General features: G+C 39.4%; 1 protein-coding gene across 1 annotated transcript in view; it reads left to right on the top strand.

Annotated features, from left to right (window-relative positions):
- LRRC1 (leucine rich repeat containing 1) overlaps positions 1-16,457 on the top strand; it is a 165,607-nt gene that overhangs the window by 108,019 nt on the left and 41,131 nt on the right. Inside the window, exons 3-4 of the mRNA XM_051855609.2 lie at positions 2,700-2,778; positions 5,942-6,031. Of these exons, the coding sequence (XP_051711569.1) occupies positions 2,700-2,778; positions 5,942-6,031 (169 nt within the window). The remainder of the gene's footprint in view (positions 1-2,699; positions 2,779-5,941; positions 6,032-16,457) is intronic.

Genomic DNA, 16,457 nt, shown 5'->3' with positions numbered 1-16,457 from the left:
TTAAAGCACAGCTAACTTAAAGTTCTGAAATTTTTTTTTTTTTTTGAGATTTATTTATTTCACAGGAAGAGTGAGAGTGAGAGAGAGGAAGGGAGAGCGATCCTCTGTCTACTGGTTCACTTCTCAAATTTCCGTAACAGTTGGAGCTGAGCTGATCAGGAGCCAGGAGCTTCTGGGTCTCCCACCTGGGTACAGGAGCCTAAGTACTTGGGCCATCTTCCATGGCCGAAGCAGAGAGCCGGATTGGAAGAGGAGCAGCCAGGACATGAACTGGCTCCAGCTTAGCCTACTATGACACAGTGCCGGCCCCTGTATTAGGCTTTTAAATATGAACCTAAGTCCTTCATATGGCATCATTTTGAGGTTGTGTTCTATCAGGCATGCATATATTTCTCTATTTCCCCCTTCTCTTCACCGCTCCCGATCTAGAAATATTAAATATGTTTGGCTCAGGTTGCATGTGTTGAAGTGGTGGAAGAAACAGCTTGGGGCAAGGAGAACCTTTTTTATCTTAGCTCTTCTCAGTGTTCATATGTCCAAAATGGACAGCTTCTTGAAATTACTTATCATTTAAAGCCCTAAAAACTGTCAGATTTTGAACCAAGAGAAAGAGGAATTTTAAAATCACAGCACTCAATGGCTAGTAGACAAGGGTAAAATGATCTCACTAGCAACTAAAGGAGTAGGAAATAAAAAATTGGCTTTTTTTAATGTAAAAAGAAGAGGAGAGATGTTGAACTGGGCATGTTGTACAAGCTGATGGAAGTAAAAATAGATACTGCCCTCTCCAGTAAAGTAATTTAACAGTATTTATCAAGTGATCCAGAGATGTTAATGCCTCTGACACAGTAATTCCTGTTCTGGGAACTTAGCCTAAGGAAATAATCAAAAATGCTCATAAATGCAGTTATAACAGCAGGAACTTGGAAATAACCTAAATGTCCAACAATGGGGGATTGATAAACTAGGCATGAAAATATATGCAGTATGCCATTAAAAATGGCCATCTATTTGGAAAGATAATGACAGTGAAAAAAGTTTGTAAAATAATGTGAAGTGTTGCCGACGCCGTGGCTCACTAGGCTAATCCTCCGCCTTGTGGCGCTGGCACACCGGGTTCTAGTCCCTGTCGGGGTGCTGGATTCTGTCCCGGTTGCCCCTCTTCCAGGCCAGCTCTCTGCTGTGGCCAGGGAGTGCAGTGGAGGATGGCCCAAGTGCTTGGGCCCTGCACCCCATGGGAGACCAGGAGAAGCCCCTGGCTCCTGGCTTCAGATCAGCATGGTGCGCCGGCCGCAGCGCGTCAGCCACGGTGGCCATTGGAGGGTGAACCAATGGCAAAAGGAAGACCTTTCTCTCTGTCTCTCTCTCTCACTGTCCACTCTGCCTGTCCAAAAAAAAAAAAAAAAGATAATAATAATAATGTGAAGTGAAGGGGGCCAGCACTGTGGCATAGCAGGTAAAGTCACTGCCTGTAGTGCCTGCATCCCATATGGGCGCCAGTTTGAGTCTGGCTGCTCCTCTTCTGATCAGTTCCCTGCTATGGCCTGGGAAAACAGTAGTAGATGGGCCAGGTCCTTGGGTCCCGGCACCGGTGTGGGAGACTGGGAAGAAGCTCCTGGCTTCTGCTTTCGGATGGGCACAGCTCTGGCTGTTGCGGCCAGTATGGGAACTACCAGATGGAAGCCCTCTCTCTCTCTTCCTCTCCTTCTCTCTCTGTGTAACTCTGACTTTCAAATAAAGAAATAAATCTTTTAAAAAAATGTGAAGTGATTACTGATGCCATAAACAAGAGTGTCAATTTGTTAAGTCAACAACAGAGTCACTGTGCCCTTACTCCTCATGTAGGTCTCTGTCCTTAATGTGCTGCACATTGTGATTTAATGCTATAACTAGTACTCAAACAGTATTTTTCACTTTATGTTTCTGTGCGGGAGCAAACTGTTGAAATCTTTACTTAATGTATGCTAAACTGATCTTCTGTATATAAAGAGAATCAAAAATGAATCGATGTGAATGGAAGGGGAGAGGGAGTGGGAAAGGGGAGGGTTGCGGGTGGGAGGGACGTTATGGGGGGGAAGCCATTGTAATCTATAAGCCGTACTTTGGAAATTTATATTCATTAAATAAAAGTTAAAACAAATAAATAAATTCTAAAAAAAATGTGAAAAAAAAATCATGAACCTAAAATTTGAAGCATAATCTCGTTATACATACACACTGTATGCATATATGTGTGAATGACAATTAAAAATTTGTCCCTGAATGATGAAAATGTTGGTTTATATTTTCTTCTTTGTAGCTTTATTTTCTAAATTCTTATGTTTGTTCTCAGAAAGCATTCCATCGTTTGAAAATGTACTACTCTCTAGTATCTGGCACTGAGAAATCCATAGGAAAACATAAGGGAAACAAGTCTAGTGGAAATTATAATAGAAAGTCATCAGTGACTTTTGAGTAGGGTGTTGGGACTTGGTGGTGGGAGTGTTGGTGTTTTTAATATTCTTTTAACATTCTGCTAAGAATATATTTCCTACTATGGAGGCAAATATAAGATACATGGAAAAATATTTTAGAGATTCATGCCATAATTGAATGGAGATAGTAATTTCCAGATATTTTCTCGTGACTGCAGACACATTTTGAGAAAGATGAAATGTTAACGATGGAAGTATATGATAGATGATTTTTTACTTCCACAGATATTCCTGAGATTCCAGAAAGCATCTCATTCTGTAAAGCACTGCAAATAGCCGACTTCAGTGGAAACCCGTTGACTAGGTAAATGACCTTTCTGCTTACTTTCTATCTGTTGTACTGAGGAGATCTTTTTGGAGAGCCAAGGAAACAACCAAGTTACCCATGTTCAAGGTATTTAAATGGATCATAACATATCTAACATAGTTGGTTGACTTGTACAATAAAAGGTACACTGTGCTACCATTGATAGAATCACTGGATGAAGTAGATGTATTAGGGAGTAGAGCACGCAAAACAGGAGTAAGGAAAACTCTGCCCTACTCCCTGCAACTGCCCTTTTTTTTTTTTTTTTTTTGAATGTAGGAAAATTGAGATTAAACTAACACTTATGATTCATCTCACCCACTTCAAAATTTCCTGAGACTTAGTGGGTACAGAGTGCTGGGCAATGCCCTATTTAGCTGGCTTCCTAAAACCTGGATCCCCCCTTTCCCTACATGACAAAATCAGAGCTCCTTGATGTGCTGTGTTAGTGCCTGCTCCTCCCTGTCTCCCTCTCCACCCTCAGGGCCTGTATCAGACTTTGCTGTCTGCTGAAATCTGTAGTCAGTTGATTTCACACCTCTCTCTCCTTAACTACAGCAGTCCTTTCATCCACCTTTAAGGTGCAGCTCAATTGTTACACATCTTCGGAAGCCTTTTCTGAATACTCCCCATGGACTCTCCTTTGGTCTTCTGCAACCCCCTCTCTGTCCTTTTCTCCCTTTAACACTTGAAATTTACACTAAAGTTATCCCTTTGACTGCAACCCTCCAAGTAGACCTAGAAAGTTATGTATATTGCTATATTATTTATTATTATACCTCCAAAATTACCATAATTTCTGGGATGAAAAAGTACTCAGTAAATGTTCATTAAACTGAGTTAAGCTTAAGACAGTTTGAGGATTAAGCAAACTGAAAAATACTTGGTATGCTGCTGTTGAGTTTTTTTTTTTTCTTTAACTACTCAGTTGCCTAATCCCTCTTTCTATTTCTTTACTGTTCCCCTTCTAATGTCTACTGACATTTGACTTCACCATAAGCTTAAGATTTTCTCAACCAGAACACACCCAGATTATATGAAGATTTCCTTGTTTTTAATCCTGGCCTCTTATTTGGCAGGTTTTCAGATGTACTGGTTTTAAGAATTAAGACTGTGTCTGTGTGTTGAAGCAACCTTTAAAGTTATTTAGCTTGGCCCACTTATTTTTTGGACGAAGAAACCGAGACTTGCGTTAGGTGACTGCTTAAGATCTTGCAGCTAGGGAGTGGGAAGCTTGGGCTACAGTTCATTTCTCCTGCCCTGAATCTGTGCTTCCTCATCACATCATTCTAATTTGGCTCTTAAGGTGAGCAGCCAGGTGAAAAGCAAGTCAGCCATTTAAAACATTTCCCTTGAGTTTAAGAACATTATAGTTTAAAAAAATTATTTACATAATTGATTTGAAAGGCATAGACAGACACACACAAATACACACACACACACACACACACACACACAGTATATCTGCTGGTTCACTCTCCAAATGTACACAATAGTCAGGGCGAGGCTAAGCCAAAAGCCTGGAGCTGGGAACTTAATCCAGGTCTCCACGTGAGAGGCAGGGACCTAACTGTTTAAGGCAACAACTGCTGCATCTCAGGATGCCCGTTAGCAGAAAGCTGGAATCAGTAGTGGAGTTAAAAGATTTGAATCAAGGCACCCTGATATGGGATGTGGGTATTCTTAACAACATCCTAACTGCTGTTCCAAATGCCTTCTCCCATTTTTTGGAAAAAAATTATTTGCAAGAGAGATGGGCAGATGGGCAGACAGAGATCCCATCTTTCAGTTCACTTCCCGGATGCCTGCCTAACTGCAGTTGGACTGGCCCAAAGCTGGAAGTCCAGAACTCTATCCGGGTCTCCCACATGGGTGGCAGGGACCCAGCTACTTGAGCCACTGCTTTCTGACTTCCAGGGTCTGTATTGTCAGGAAGCTAGAATCGGAAACTGAGTTGGGATTTGAACCTGGGTACTCCAATATAGGATTGCTAGACTAAATGCCTACTCTGAGAACTATTTTTTAAATTATAAAATGATATATACTTTCTGGCAAGAACTCAGGCAGAAAAGATCAGTTGCATCTTTTAATTGTAAGTAAAAAAAAAAATCTTTGGTACTCAGTTCACTGTTCCTAAGAACATATTTCAATGAATTTAAACATTAGTTAATTTCCTCATCTTGTGGGTCTGGATTTCACTTTGAAGTTTGATTTTAGCCTATATTAAATGTCAAATGTAATATAAGATTTCCTTTTTTAAAAGGTGTAACCTAGGGAGAAAAAAAAAAATGAAATCGTTTATAGACTGTCACTAAAGCAAGAATTCTCACCCTTGCTGGAAAAAGTGACAGTTAGATGTTCTTTTGTCTGTTAGCAGATTTGTGTGTCCGTGTTGCATCTCATTGTGGATGCAATGACATCTTTTTGCCTTTAGTCAGGATTTTTCTTCCTTGGATACTGGTAACCATAGAAATATTAAAACTAAAATTCTTTGTAAATTTTAAATAATGATTTTATTTTGAAGCTTTGCCATTCTGTAGAGTTTAGGGACATATAAAACATTTCCTTTTGTGTAGAACACAGTGAAACACAAAATTATCTTAAATGATTGACATCCAAAGTCAAATTAAAAGGAATAATGTTCTGAAAGCAGTGATTGACTGTCAGCTGATCAGTTCTAAGTGATCCATAGCTTTGCTCTGAATGTCACGAGCAACAGGAAGAAAAAATTATTCAGTAGCTGTCCTGTGTTTTATTATTACCTTGTGGGCTGATGAAATTTTCTCTTTATTTTTCTACTAATCAAAAGTGTTTTCACTCAGGCTCTTGTAGCTGCAATAACTGTTTATCATTTGCTTTCACAAAGTAATAAGTACTCCCACAAATTATTCCCCATCTTATTCTTAGAACTCACATGTCTTTCCTTATTAATTATTTCTAGATTTATCATACCTGTGTTCTTTTATTAGGGAGATTGTTTTTTCCTTACAGGTGTGTTATAAAAAGGAATACATGCTGTTATAAAAAGGGCAAACATGTTGCATATGATGAAATTTGGGGAGGTTATTTCAGTTAGCATGTATAAGAACTCATTATATGCATGCTTACTACATATCATGCACACTCTTTTTTAAATAACAGTGTTTTTGTTTTGTTTTAGGTTACCGGAAAGCTTTCCTGAATTACAGAATTTAACATGTCTTTCTGTAAATGACATCTCACTACAATCTCTACCTGAAAATATTGGCAAGTAAGTATTTATGTGGATTTGGGGATATCTTGGGGTAAAGAGATATTCATGTCGTCATTTCCACCCTCATTCTTTTTTTTTTAATTTATTTTTTTATTTTATTTTATTTTTTTTAAGGTTAGTTAGAAGTCATTTTATTTTTTTTTTTAACTTTTATTTAATGAATATACGTTTCCAAAGTACGAATAATGGATTACTATGGCTTCCCCCCCATACTGTCCCTCCCACCCACAACCCTCCCCTTTCCCACTCCCTCTCCCCTTCCATTCACATCAAGATTCATTTTCGATTATCTTAATATACAGAAGATCAGCTTAGTATACATTAAGTAAGGATTTCAACAGTTTGCTCCCACACAGAAACATAAAGTGAAAAATAATAGATGATTTTTTTTTAATGATGATGAAATCAGATCAGACCTATTGTCATGTTTAATCCCAGTGAGAGTCAAGTTGGGAGTTGATAGTTTCTTTTCTTTTCTTTTTTTTTTTATTTTTTGACAGGCAGAGTGGACAGTGAGAGAGAGAGAGAAAGGTCTTCCTTTTGCTGTTGGTTTACCCTCCAATGGCCGCCGCGGCCGGCGCGCCGTGGCTGGTGCACCATGGCCGGCGCACCGCGCTGATCCAAAGCCAGGAGCCAGGGGCTTCTCTTGGTCTCCCATGGGGTGCAGGGCCCAAGCACCTGGGCCATCCTCCACTGCATTCCTGGGCCATAGCAGAGAGCTGGCCTGGAAGAGGGGCAACCGGGACAGAATCCAGCACCCCGACCGGGACTAGAACCTGGTGTGCCGGCGCCGCAAGAGGAGGATTAGCCTATTGAGCCGCGGCACTAGCCCCTCATTCTTTTATAGGTCTTATTTTTTTGCTCCAAAAACTGTTTACCTGTTCTTCAATATTATCTTCAAGAAAGATCTTTTGTTTTTGAATTTGATAGCCCTTTAATTTTAGTGATTGTGAAGGGGTATTTCTATTTGTTACTAATACAAAACCAGACTTACTTGGAAGCTCTCTTTAAACTGACAAATTACAAAGTAGTCCATGCAAGTGAAATAGCTAATTTGCTTACTAGCAGTAAATATTTTGGGAATTGTCACGGAGTAATTTTTTTCAAAAGATTTATTTCACTTATTTGAAAGGAAGAGCATCAAAGAGAGAAGGAGAGACGGAGAGAGAGATCTCCATCTACTGGTTCACTCCGCAAAAGGCCACAACAGCCAGGGCTGGGCCAGGCCAAAGCCAGGAGCATGGAACTCCATCCAGATCTCTCAACATGGGTGGCAAAGGCCCAAATATTTGGGCCATCTTCCATTGCTTTTCTAGGTGCATTAACAGGGAGCTGGATCAGAAGTGGAGCAGCTGGGACTTGAAACAGCTCTCATAAGGGATACCCGTGTCACCATGATGGCTTTACCCACTGTGCCACACTCAGTAATTTTTATCCATATTGAGGAGAGCCAGTAGACAAATCCTCTGAAAACTTAAATGTGTGTCCCTGAGCCCCAGCTATGTCTGACAGCATTTGTGAGCTGCTTGCCTGAGAGTAGGGAGTGCCAGTGTGGAACTGGGAGAGAGATGGAATGGGGTGGGCACATTTCCATGTTGCTAGCTTAGAGGACATGTAGGAATTAGCTATGACAAGAAATAAAATCTTTGAAGAAAATGTGCACTGGTGAAGAAATATTGTGTTGTACTTTCCCACAGATGGATTAATTGAATTAACTTAGCAGACTCTTTGGTTTCTCTAGGACATACAGACATTGTCTCTAGGACATTCAAATGAGGTGATGCAGTGGCTCATGCTTAACCCCTTAAAATAGAAGTTCATCTTGCCTAAGCTGGTAGACCAGCATTCCCTGGCGTGGTAGATGATTTCCCTTGTATCTGCCTCTCCTGCTGAAGTTGTAGGACAAGATAGAAACCTACTGTTTGAGAAACAGTAAATAGTTGAGTGTAGCTATCCGACTGTTTGTGCTATCAGGGCTTTCTCCAGAGGTTTGTAGGACACGCTTTCCCTTCTCATTTCCCTCTTGTGGAGCCCCCAGTACATCCTGAGTTGACGTTAACAGTTACAGAAGCAACAACAGCCTTCTCTTGTGGGTTTCATGCACTTACACTTTACTCTTTCTCTATCAAATTGCATATATTTATAATTTAAAAAGCCTTAAATGTGGTAGCCATTTAGACATGTAAATTGACGCTCTCCCCTTGTTCCTCAGGATCTCTGATATTTAGCTCCCTCCCTGCCCTCCATCCCATTCACTCTCAGCCTGCTGCTGTCCAGCTGTCACCCCTGCTTACCTCTGACTTATGCTCCTCCTCCTTTTTCCTGCTTTATACCTGTTTGGAAAGGTTTAAGGCTTTGACAGAAAATTATTCTTTTTTTTTTTTTAATTTGACAGGCAGAGTTAGAGAGACAGAGAGAAAGGTCTTCCTTCCGTTGGTTCACCCCTCCCAAAATGGCCACTACAAAGCTAGGAGCCAGGTGCTTCCTCCTGGTCTCCCATGCGGGTGCAGGGGCCCAACCACTTGGGCCATCTTCCACTGCCCTACCGGGCCACAGCAGAGAGCTGGACTGGAAGAGGAGCAATTGGGACTAGAACCGGCGCCCACATGGGATGTCGGCATTGCAGGTGGAGGATTAACCTAGTGAGCCATGGCACTAGCCCCAACAGAAAATTATATTCTTATTAAATCAGAGTACCCCCTCACTCCACATTGCACTGTTTTAATGGAAAGTGTTATGTAATAATCATTTTGGAATAAATTATATTCCATATCCCATTTTTTTCTGTTAATATCTGTACCTGTTTTTGTCAGCATTCAAGATTCCTTATGCATCTATACTTCCTATCAATAATAAGTGGAGTATGTTTTGTTTTGTTTTAGATGTCGTCATCCTGTTGTTACTGTTGTAGCATTATGCAGACTGACTGTTTCCAAAATAAAATGCCATTTTAAGCTTGAAACTAAATGATTAATATTAGGTCAGTTTGTGAAGTTAAATGAAGAATACAGAGTTTCCTTTCTCAGTTGTTTATTTTCATAGCAAGAAAATATGATTTCTTCCCATTGGATTTAAGATGTTTGCATGCTCACCTGTTCTCACTCAGTAGAAAGAAAATCAAATAATGGCTCTGTGGAGATGATTGGGCTACGCTGGCATCCTACACCTTACTGAAAGGAGGGAGGAAGGGAAGGTTATTATGTTCTTAGAATTGTGTCTACAAATCACATTGAATCTGTTAAAAACTAATTTAAAATTAAAATAGAAACAGGCACCTGAGTGAGCTGAGATAGTGAACGGTTGGGGAAATCGCTTGCTTATGTCTAAATATACAGCGTTTTAAGCAAATCATTATTTGAAACTTGTGAATTTCCTTCATGGGAAGAATCCTCCAGTTTCTCAAAGAAGTCCCAAATGGTTTCATTAGAGCATTTGCTGTATTTAGTTAATCAAATACTTAGTAACCAATATTATTCCTCAGAGTAAGGTTTTATAAAGAAAGCATGTCTATTCAGTATTCCCCCAAATTTGAAAAGGACATAGAATGGCCATTTGAATGGATGATACTCGCTGTTATGTTTGTGGAGTTTTCACATAAAGCCACCTCTGCTAATGTGGTAGTGAGTAAGCTGTGTTAGTGTTGGCCTCCTGAGCGTCAGTGAAGACTGGGCCTCTGTGTTTTCTCCATGAATTTGGCATTAACCAGGAAAGCTATGTATTTCTCAGGATCTGAGGCCTCCTCAGGGAAGAAGTAGGAAGGAAGAGCTGAAACCTTTATCTAGGACAAGCAGACTTGCAGGCCCTCGAACTCAAGCAAGCATCTCTCCCATCCTGCTTGATTTGTTCAGGGTTGGTTAACTTGAAGAGTTTGGAAAGTTGGTGGCAGAAATGGAACTGGAATATGGTTCTCCTGGTCCTGTTCCTGTGTTTTTCCACTACTTCACTGTCTATCACTAATAGGCCGATTAGTTGTCAGAGCCCTTAGGAACTCAGTAACTTTTTCTTAGTGTTCCTAGAAATACCCAACAGTTTCATGTATTAAGTAGTTAGTTCCAAACAGTGCATATTCTAGCAACCTAGCAGCTGTTTGAAGAAAATGCATGTAAATTGAAAGAATAAATATTCTTATTTTATTCTTAAGTGTACCGAATTATTTGCTATGAGATGTACCTGTTGGGCACAGCTCAGCTTTTTTAACCATTGCCTCATTTCCTCTTCCCCACTGAGTTTCACCCAGTACTTGTATTGTTATCACAACCATCACTAAAAACCCAGCTTTGCACAGATAAGGTATCCTCGGAGGACACCTTCGGTACTACCTGAGACTGAGCTACCTGGAGCTTGTCGTTTACATGGTGTGTAACAGAGGTTGAGTATTCCTGTATTGTTCCCAGACTTGAAATATTCTATGGTATGCCCTGAGTTTGCTGCTGCTTCCCTGGGTGCCTCAATGCACAATAACTGTAAGTTGTTGCTATCTTTACTACTTGGGGAGTACATAGTGTCACCCCATGGTATAGGGGAAGAGACTCATTTTTTTTCTTGAATTTATCTAGTTTTTTTGAAAATTTTATTTAAGGAATACAAACTTCATGCATTTCATATGTACAAATTTAGGAACATGATGATTCTTCCCACCCTACTTCCCTCCCACCCATACTCCCACCCTTCTTCTTCCTCCCTTTCCCATTCCCATTTGTTATTTTTTTAAATCTTAAAAATCCAGAAAGAAATGATGTTATGTAGGTATTGGTCCCCACTCAGTCCCTGTGTCACCTGTGGTCACTGGTGATATCTCGGGAAGGCCTCTTGTGAGATGGAGCATCCCACGAGCCAAGGGGGCCGAGTGCTGTGCTGGTGGGTGTGCTTCTGGGGCAGTGCAAAGCATTGTAGTCCCTGTCCTACATTGCAGGCAAGTCCCAGTGTGGTTAGTTTGAGAAGGGAAGCCTTTTGAATCATAGAATCTTTATAATACTTTGTAATGAGATGAGGAGTGATTGTGAGCATTTTTTGACTCATACAGAGGTACATTGGCTACTTGTAAAATTACATAATTTCCTTTTACTACCATAAGTGTCCCACATTTGCTGGTCCTTTTCTGTGATGTCAAATTGTGTAAAGCACATCAATATATTACTCAATTCTGCAAAGTAAAGGTGATGCGTAATGAGTAAGAAACTAACTCACCTTCAGTGAGTTTTTTAAAACCCTTTTGTTGTAAACAAAAATACAAGAATACAACACTTTGTGATTAATCTTCATAAACAGTTAATTGACATAGAGAAGAAGATGACAGTTTATTAGATCTCAACAAAGACTTTTCTGTAATCTGAAAAACTCTTAAAAGTTACTATGACTTAATAAATGCAGCTGATGATGCAATTCTTATTGGATCAACATAACTTTGCAAAGTATCTTTTTCTTGGGGCTGACATTGTGTTGCTATGGGTTAAGCCTGCAATAGTGGCATCCCATATGAATGTCAGTTCATGTACCAGCTGCTCCATTTCTAGTTCATTTCCCTGTTAATGCACCTGGGAAAGAAATGGAAGATGGCCCAAGTACTTGGGCCCCTGCTGCCCACATGGGGGACCCTGATGGAATTCTAGGTTTCTGGCTTTGGCTTGGCCTAGCCCCAGACATTTGGGGGAGTGAAACAGCAAGATCTCTTTCTATCTCTTTGTCTCTCCTCTCTCCTTATTTACTTTTCAAATAAGCAAATCTGTATTTTTTTAATATCTTTTTCTTTTAGCATAGCCATTATTAAGTGCAAAAACAAACTTGGAACCGATTGTTTAATCAGCAAATATAAAGCTGACAAATTAACAAATATTGCAGCATTTTAATTGTGTTGCTTTCAATAATAAGAGTTGAAATTATATTTACATCTTTAACGTACTATTTCAAAACATTTTTCTTTCATTTTCTATAAAATTTTTAAATCTTATGTGTATTTTATAGGTAATATACATAGAATGTTTATATATTTAAAAATACAAGGATATGAAGGTGTACTCTTTCAGTGTGTAGAGACCACAATTCCAGAACAGAATGTTTTGGGTTATTTAAGCTCTAGAAGAGTGGTTCTCATACTCTGCTTTGCCAGGCCCCTAGTGTTCCACTGAAGTCTCTCCAGGGTGTTGTGAGGAGTGAGAACCAGTACCCTGGTGTGTGGTCTCTGCTGGCCTCTGCTTGTGCCAGAGCAGCTCTATTGTTAGCTTTCTAATTTCTTGTATGGAGGTTTCAAATGATATTTGCTTTAAAAAAAAGTCTGCCACAAATATTTTTCTAGTTATGTTTGGAGACCAGAATTTCAGACGCTTGGTAAAAATTGTTTATTGTAGCAGCACGCCTTGGGACATGGGTCCCAACAAGCTGTCCCCAGTCCAAACAGAAAGCTGCAAATTCTTTGATGAAAGAGAACTTTAAACTTTCTTACCTGCCTCTTTTCTTTATAAACTAGCTAAGGTTTTTTTTATCGGTTAATGGTTGAAATTCTGCTTCTTGTTGTACACCTTCCCCCAGTGATTAAAAGAGCTGAAGTAGACCCCCAACTAGCAGTTTTCTTGACCTACGTTTTACTCTCCACACAGTGAGCACTTGTCCTTCATGTGTAAACAGAAGTCCCATTTTCAGTGTTTAATTGTATGTATATAGTGAGAATGTATACCTGCATCACCTTGTACTCTTGATACCGTAGGGGTCTTTGTTGTTCAACTTTTTATGTCCCTACCTATGCCAGCATTCTTCGCATTATCAAATACACAGGACAAGGCACGTGGTGTCACCTCCCTCATTCCTCTTGTTTCCAACATGATGTCACAGGAACCAGCTTAGAAGTTTGGAAGCTTTGTGCTAGAACCACATTAAACTCTTCCTGCACTATCACTTTTTTTAATGTAACACTATTTACTCAGTTTCTATTAAAAATTATTACAAAGAAGCAACCAATAAGAATACAGCTGCCATTGCTCTAAAACTTACTAATGAAGAGTAATCTGCCTGTTAATATTGCTTAATTTCTCTGATAGAAGGAGCCATTAAGGAAAGAGCTAGTTGTTTTTAGGGGAAAAAAATTCCTTACCAAAAGAATAGTAAGCTTCTTCCTTTTTAATAACAGTTCTGAAATTTATCACATTTGCTTTGCTGCCTTTATTCCCAGAGAGCTTACAGCTAATTCTGATGACAGTTGCATTAATTTCTGTATGATGAAGGGAACTAAGGAATGATGAGGGGTGCTTTGTTAGGCACATATACTGTCTCATTGCAGCCTTTGCTCATAAGGCTAGCATCAACTGTCCGAAATTTGCTTAGCTTTGTCTGCCCAGGTTTGCCTTGTTGCTGGGTGGTAGAGCTGGCATTTGAACTAAATTTCTTCCTGAAAAATTCAGTATTTTCTTTATACCATGTTGCTCACATGAATATCTGAGTTTTCTTTTTCCTTTTCATGACTCTTACCATGTATTTCATGAACCCTTTCTTTATATTTGCAATCTTTAAAGACTTCTCTAAATCCACTTTGGAAGATCTTTGGAGTAAAATTAAGTAAGTAACTTTATGTATTACTAAAAATAACAGCATAGAAAAGTAATAGTGGAAAAGAAGAGAGGCCTGCAGTACGGATCTTAGAGTTCCAAGTCTTGGAGAAAATCTCTTGAATAAAAAATTTCCTAACTTAGATGTTCCCTTGAAGACAGTGCCTTAGTAAGCATGGCTTTTTACTTTGCTGTTATTATTAAGAATACTTAGATGATTCTACTGCTAAAGCCAGGAAGGGTAAAGTCACAATAATCAGGACTCTGTGATCCTAACTTAAGGATAGATATACTGAGGAATAAATGAATTGGGAATTCAGGAGCAAACCCACACATTTATGGTAGAATGATTTTTGACAGAAGTGCCAAGATGATTAAATGGGGGAAGGAATAGTCTTGTCAACAAATACTGTTGGGACAAATGAGTATCCATTTCCAAAAGAATGAAGGTACACCTCTACCTCATGCCAGAGGAAAAAATTATAATACCAGATATATAAGAGCTGCAACTGTAAAACTTTTATAAGGAGACATCAGGATATTTTTTGGCATTGAGTTAGGCAGTAGTTTTTCACATGGGACACCAAAAGTCTGTACAATAAGAAGAAATGGATAAATTAGACTTCATCAGAATTTAAAATATGCATCAAAGGACACCATAAAGAAAGCGGAAAGCCAACACACAGATGAGAGGAAGTACTTGCAAATATTAAGGTTCTCATTTCTAAAATATGTAAGGAACTCTTAACAACACAACAATAAAAAGACAATCCAATTTATAAATGTGCAAAATATCTGAATGGACATTTTCCCAAAGAACATATACAAATGACAAATAAGCATATGAAAAGACACTCAACATCATTAATCATCAGGAAAATATAAACTGAAACCACAATGAAATACCATTTCTTGTCCACTAAGGTGATTATGATCAAAAAGATATGTGTTAGGTTGTTTATTTGATACATTTCCTTTTTTCTAAATGTAGGCAGTTATTGCTATTAACTTTGCTCTAGACAGTGCTTTTGCTGTGTCCCATAAGTTTTGATATGTTGTATTTTTGTTTTCTTTATTATTCTGTGACCTGTTCATTCAGGAGCATGTTGTTCAGGCTCCATGTATTTCTATAATTTCTAGAAGTTCTTTGATTGCCAATTTCCAATTTGATAAGAAAAGATATATGTTATGATTTCTTTTAAAACTTTTTAAGACTTGTTTTAGAGCCTGGAATATCATCTATCCTAAAGAATGTTATATGTACTAATGAGAGGAATATGTGTTCTGCAGCTTGGGGAGGAATGTTCTGTAGAAGTCTATGAGATCCATTTGTTCTGAAATGTAGATAGCTGTTATTTCTGTATTGATTTTTTTTTTGGTGTACTTCTTCTGTCCATTGATGAAAGTGGGGGTTTAAAGTCCCCAGTATTAATTGTATTGGAGCATATGTCTCACTTTAGATCCATTAACATTTGTTTTATAAAACGGGATGTGCTAGCATTAGGTGCATATACATTTACAATAACAATGCATCTTAAGTACTAGAAAAATAAGATCCAACCAAACCCCAAATTTATAGAAGAAAATAAATAATAAAAATTAGAGTAGAAATTTAAAAAAAATACAAAAAAAATCAATGAGATGAACAGCTTTTTTAAATTTTTATTTAATTTTTTTAAGGATTCATTTAGGGGCTGGTGCTGTGGTGTAGCAGGTAAAGCCACTGCCTGCAGTGCTGGCCTCTCATATGAGCGCCAGTTCAAGTCCTGGCCGCTCCACTTCTGATCCAGCTCTCTGCTATGGCCTGGGAAAGCAGTAGAAGATGACCCAAGTCCTTGAGCCCCTGCACCCACATGGGAGACCTGGAAGAAATTCCTGGCTCCTGGCTTTGGATCGGCTCAGCTCCGGCCATTGAGGCCAGTTGGGGAGTGAACCAGTGGATAGAAGACCTCTCTCTCTCTCTCTCTCTCTCTCTCTCTCTCTCTCTGTGTGTGTGTGTGTGTGTGTCTGCCTCTGCCTCTCTGTAACTCTGCCTTTCAAATAAATAAATAAGCTTTTTTTTTGAAAGAAAAAAAAAGCTTTTTAGAAAAGCTTTATTTATTTATTTGTAAAGAAGAGTTTGAAGGAGGGAGAGAAAGAGAGGTCTTCCATTTCCTTGTTCAGTCCCCAAATGGCTGCAACATCTAGGGCTGTGCCAAACCAAAGCCAGGAGCCTGGAAGTCCATCTGGGTCTCCTATGTGGGTGGCAAGGGCTGAAGTATCTGGGACGTCTGCTACTTTCTCAAGTACAATAGCAGGGAGCTGGATCAGAAGTGGAGTATCCAGGCCTCAAACCAGTGCCCATATGGGATACTGGTGTCACAGGTGGTGGCTTAACCTCCTGCACCTTGTTTTTTTGGAATAATGCAATTGGTAAACCATTAGCACAAATACCCAATTACATAAAGAAAATAACATTAGGGATGGAAAAGGTGATATTATAACTAATACCTTAGAAATACCAATGGAATCATTAGGAATTATTAATGAACTGCTACATGCCAACAAATTGGAAAATCTAGAAGTAGATAGATTTCTGGATGTATATAATTTACTAAAATTGAGGTATGAACCTGAACAGAACAGTAGCCAAGACTGAGATTGAATAAGTAATAAAGAGTTACACAACAGGCCGGTGCCACGGCTCACTAGGCTAATCCTCCTCTTGCAGCGCTGGCACACCGGGTTCTAGTCCTGGTTGGGGCGCCAGATTCTGTCCCGGTTGCCCCTCTTCCAGGCCAGCTCTCTGCTGTGGCCTGGGAGTGCAGTGGAGGATGGCCCAAGTGCTTGGGCCCTGCACCTACATGGGAGACCAGGAGAAGCACCTTGCTTCTGGCTTGGGATCAGCG

The sequence above is a fragment of the Oryctolagus cuniculus genome, chromosome 5, assembly GCF_964237555.1.
Source record: "Oryctolagus cuniculus chromosome 5, mOryCun1.1, whole genome shotgun sequence".
Classification (NCBI taxonomy): Eukaryota; Metazoa; Chordata; class Mammalia; order Lagomorpha; family Leporidae; genus Oryctolagus; species Oryctolagus cuniculus.
The sequence above is the reverse complement of the archived record's forward strand: the minus strand, read 5'-3'. Positions and strand labels throughout refer to the sequence as shown.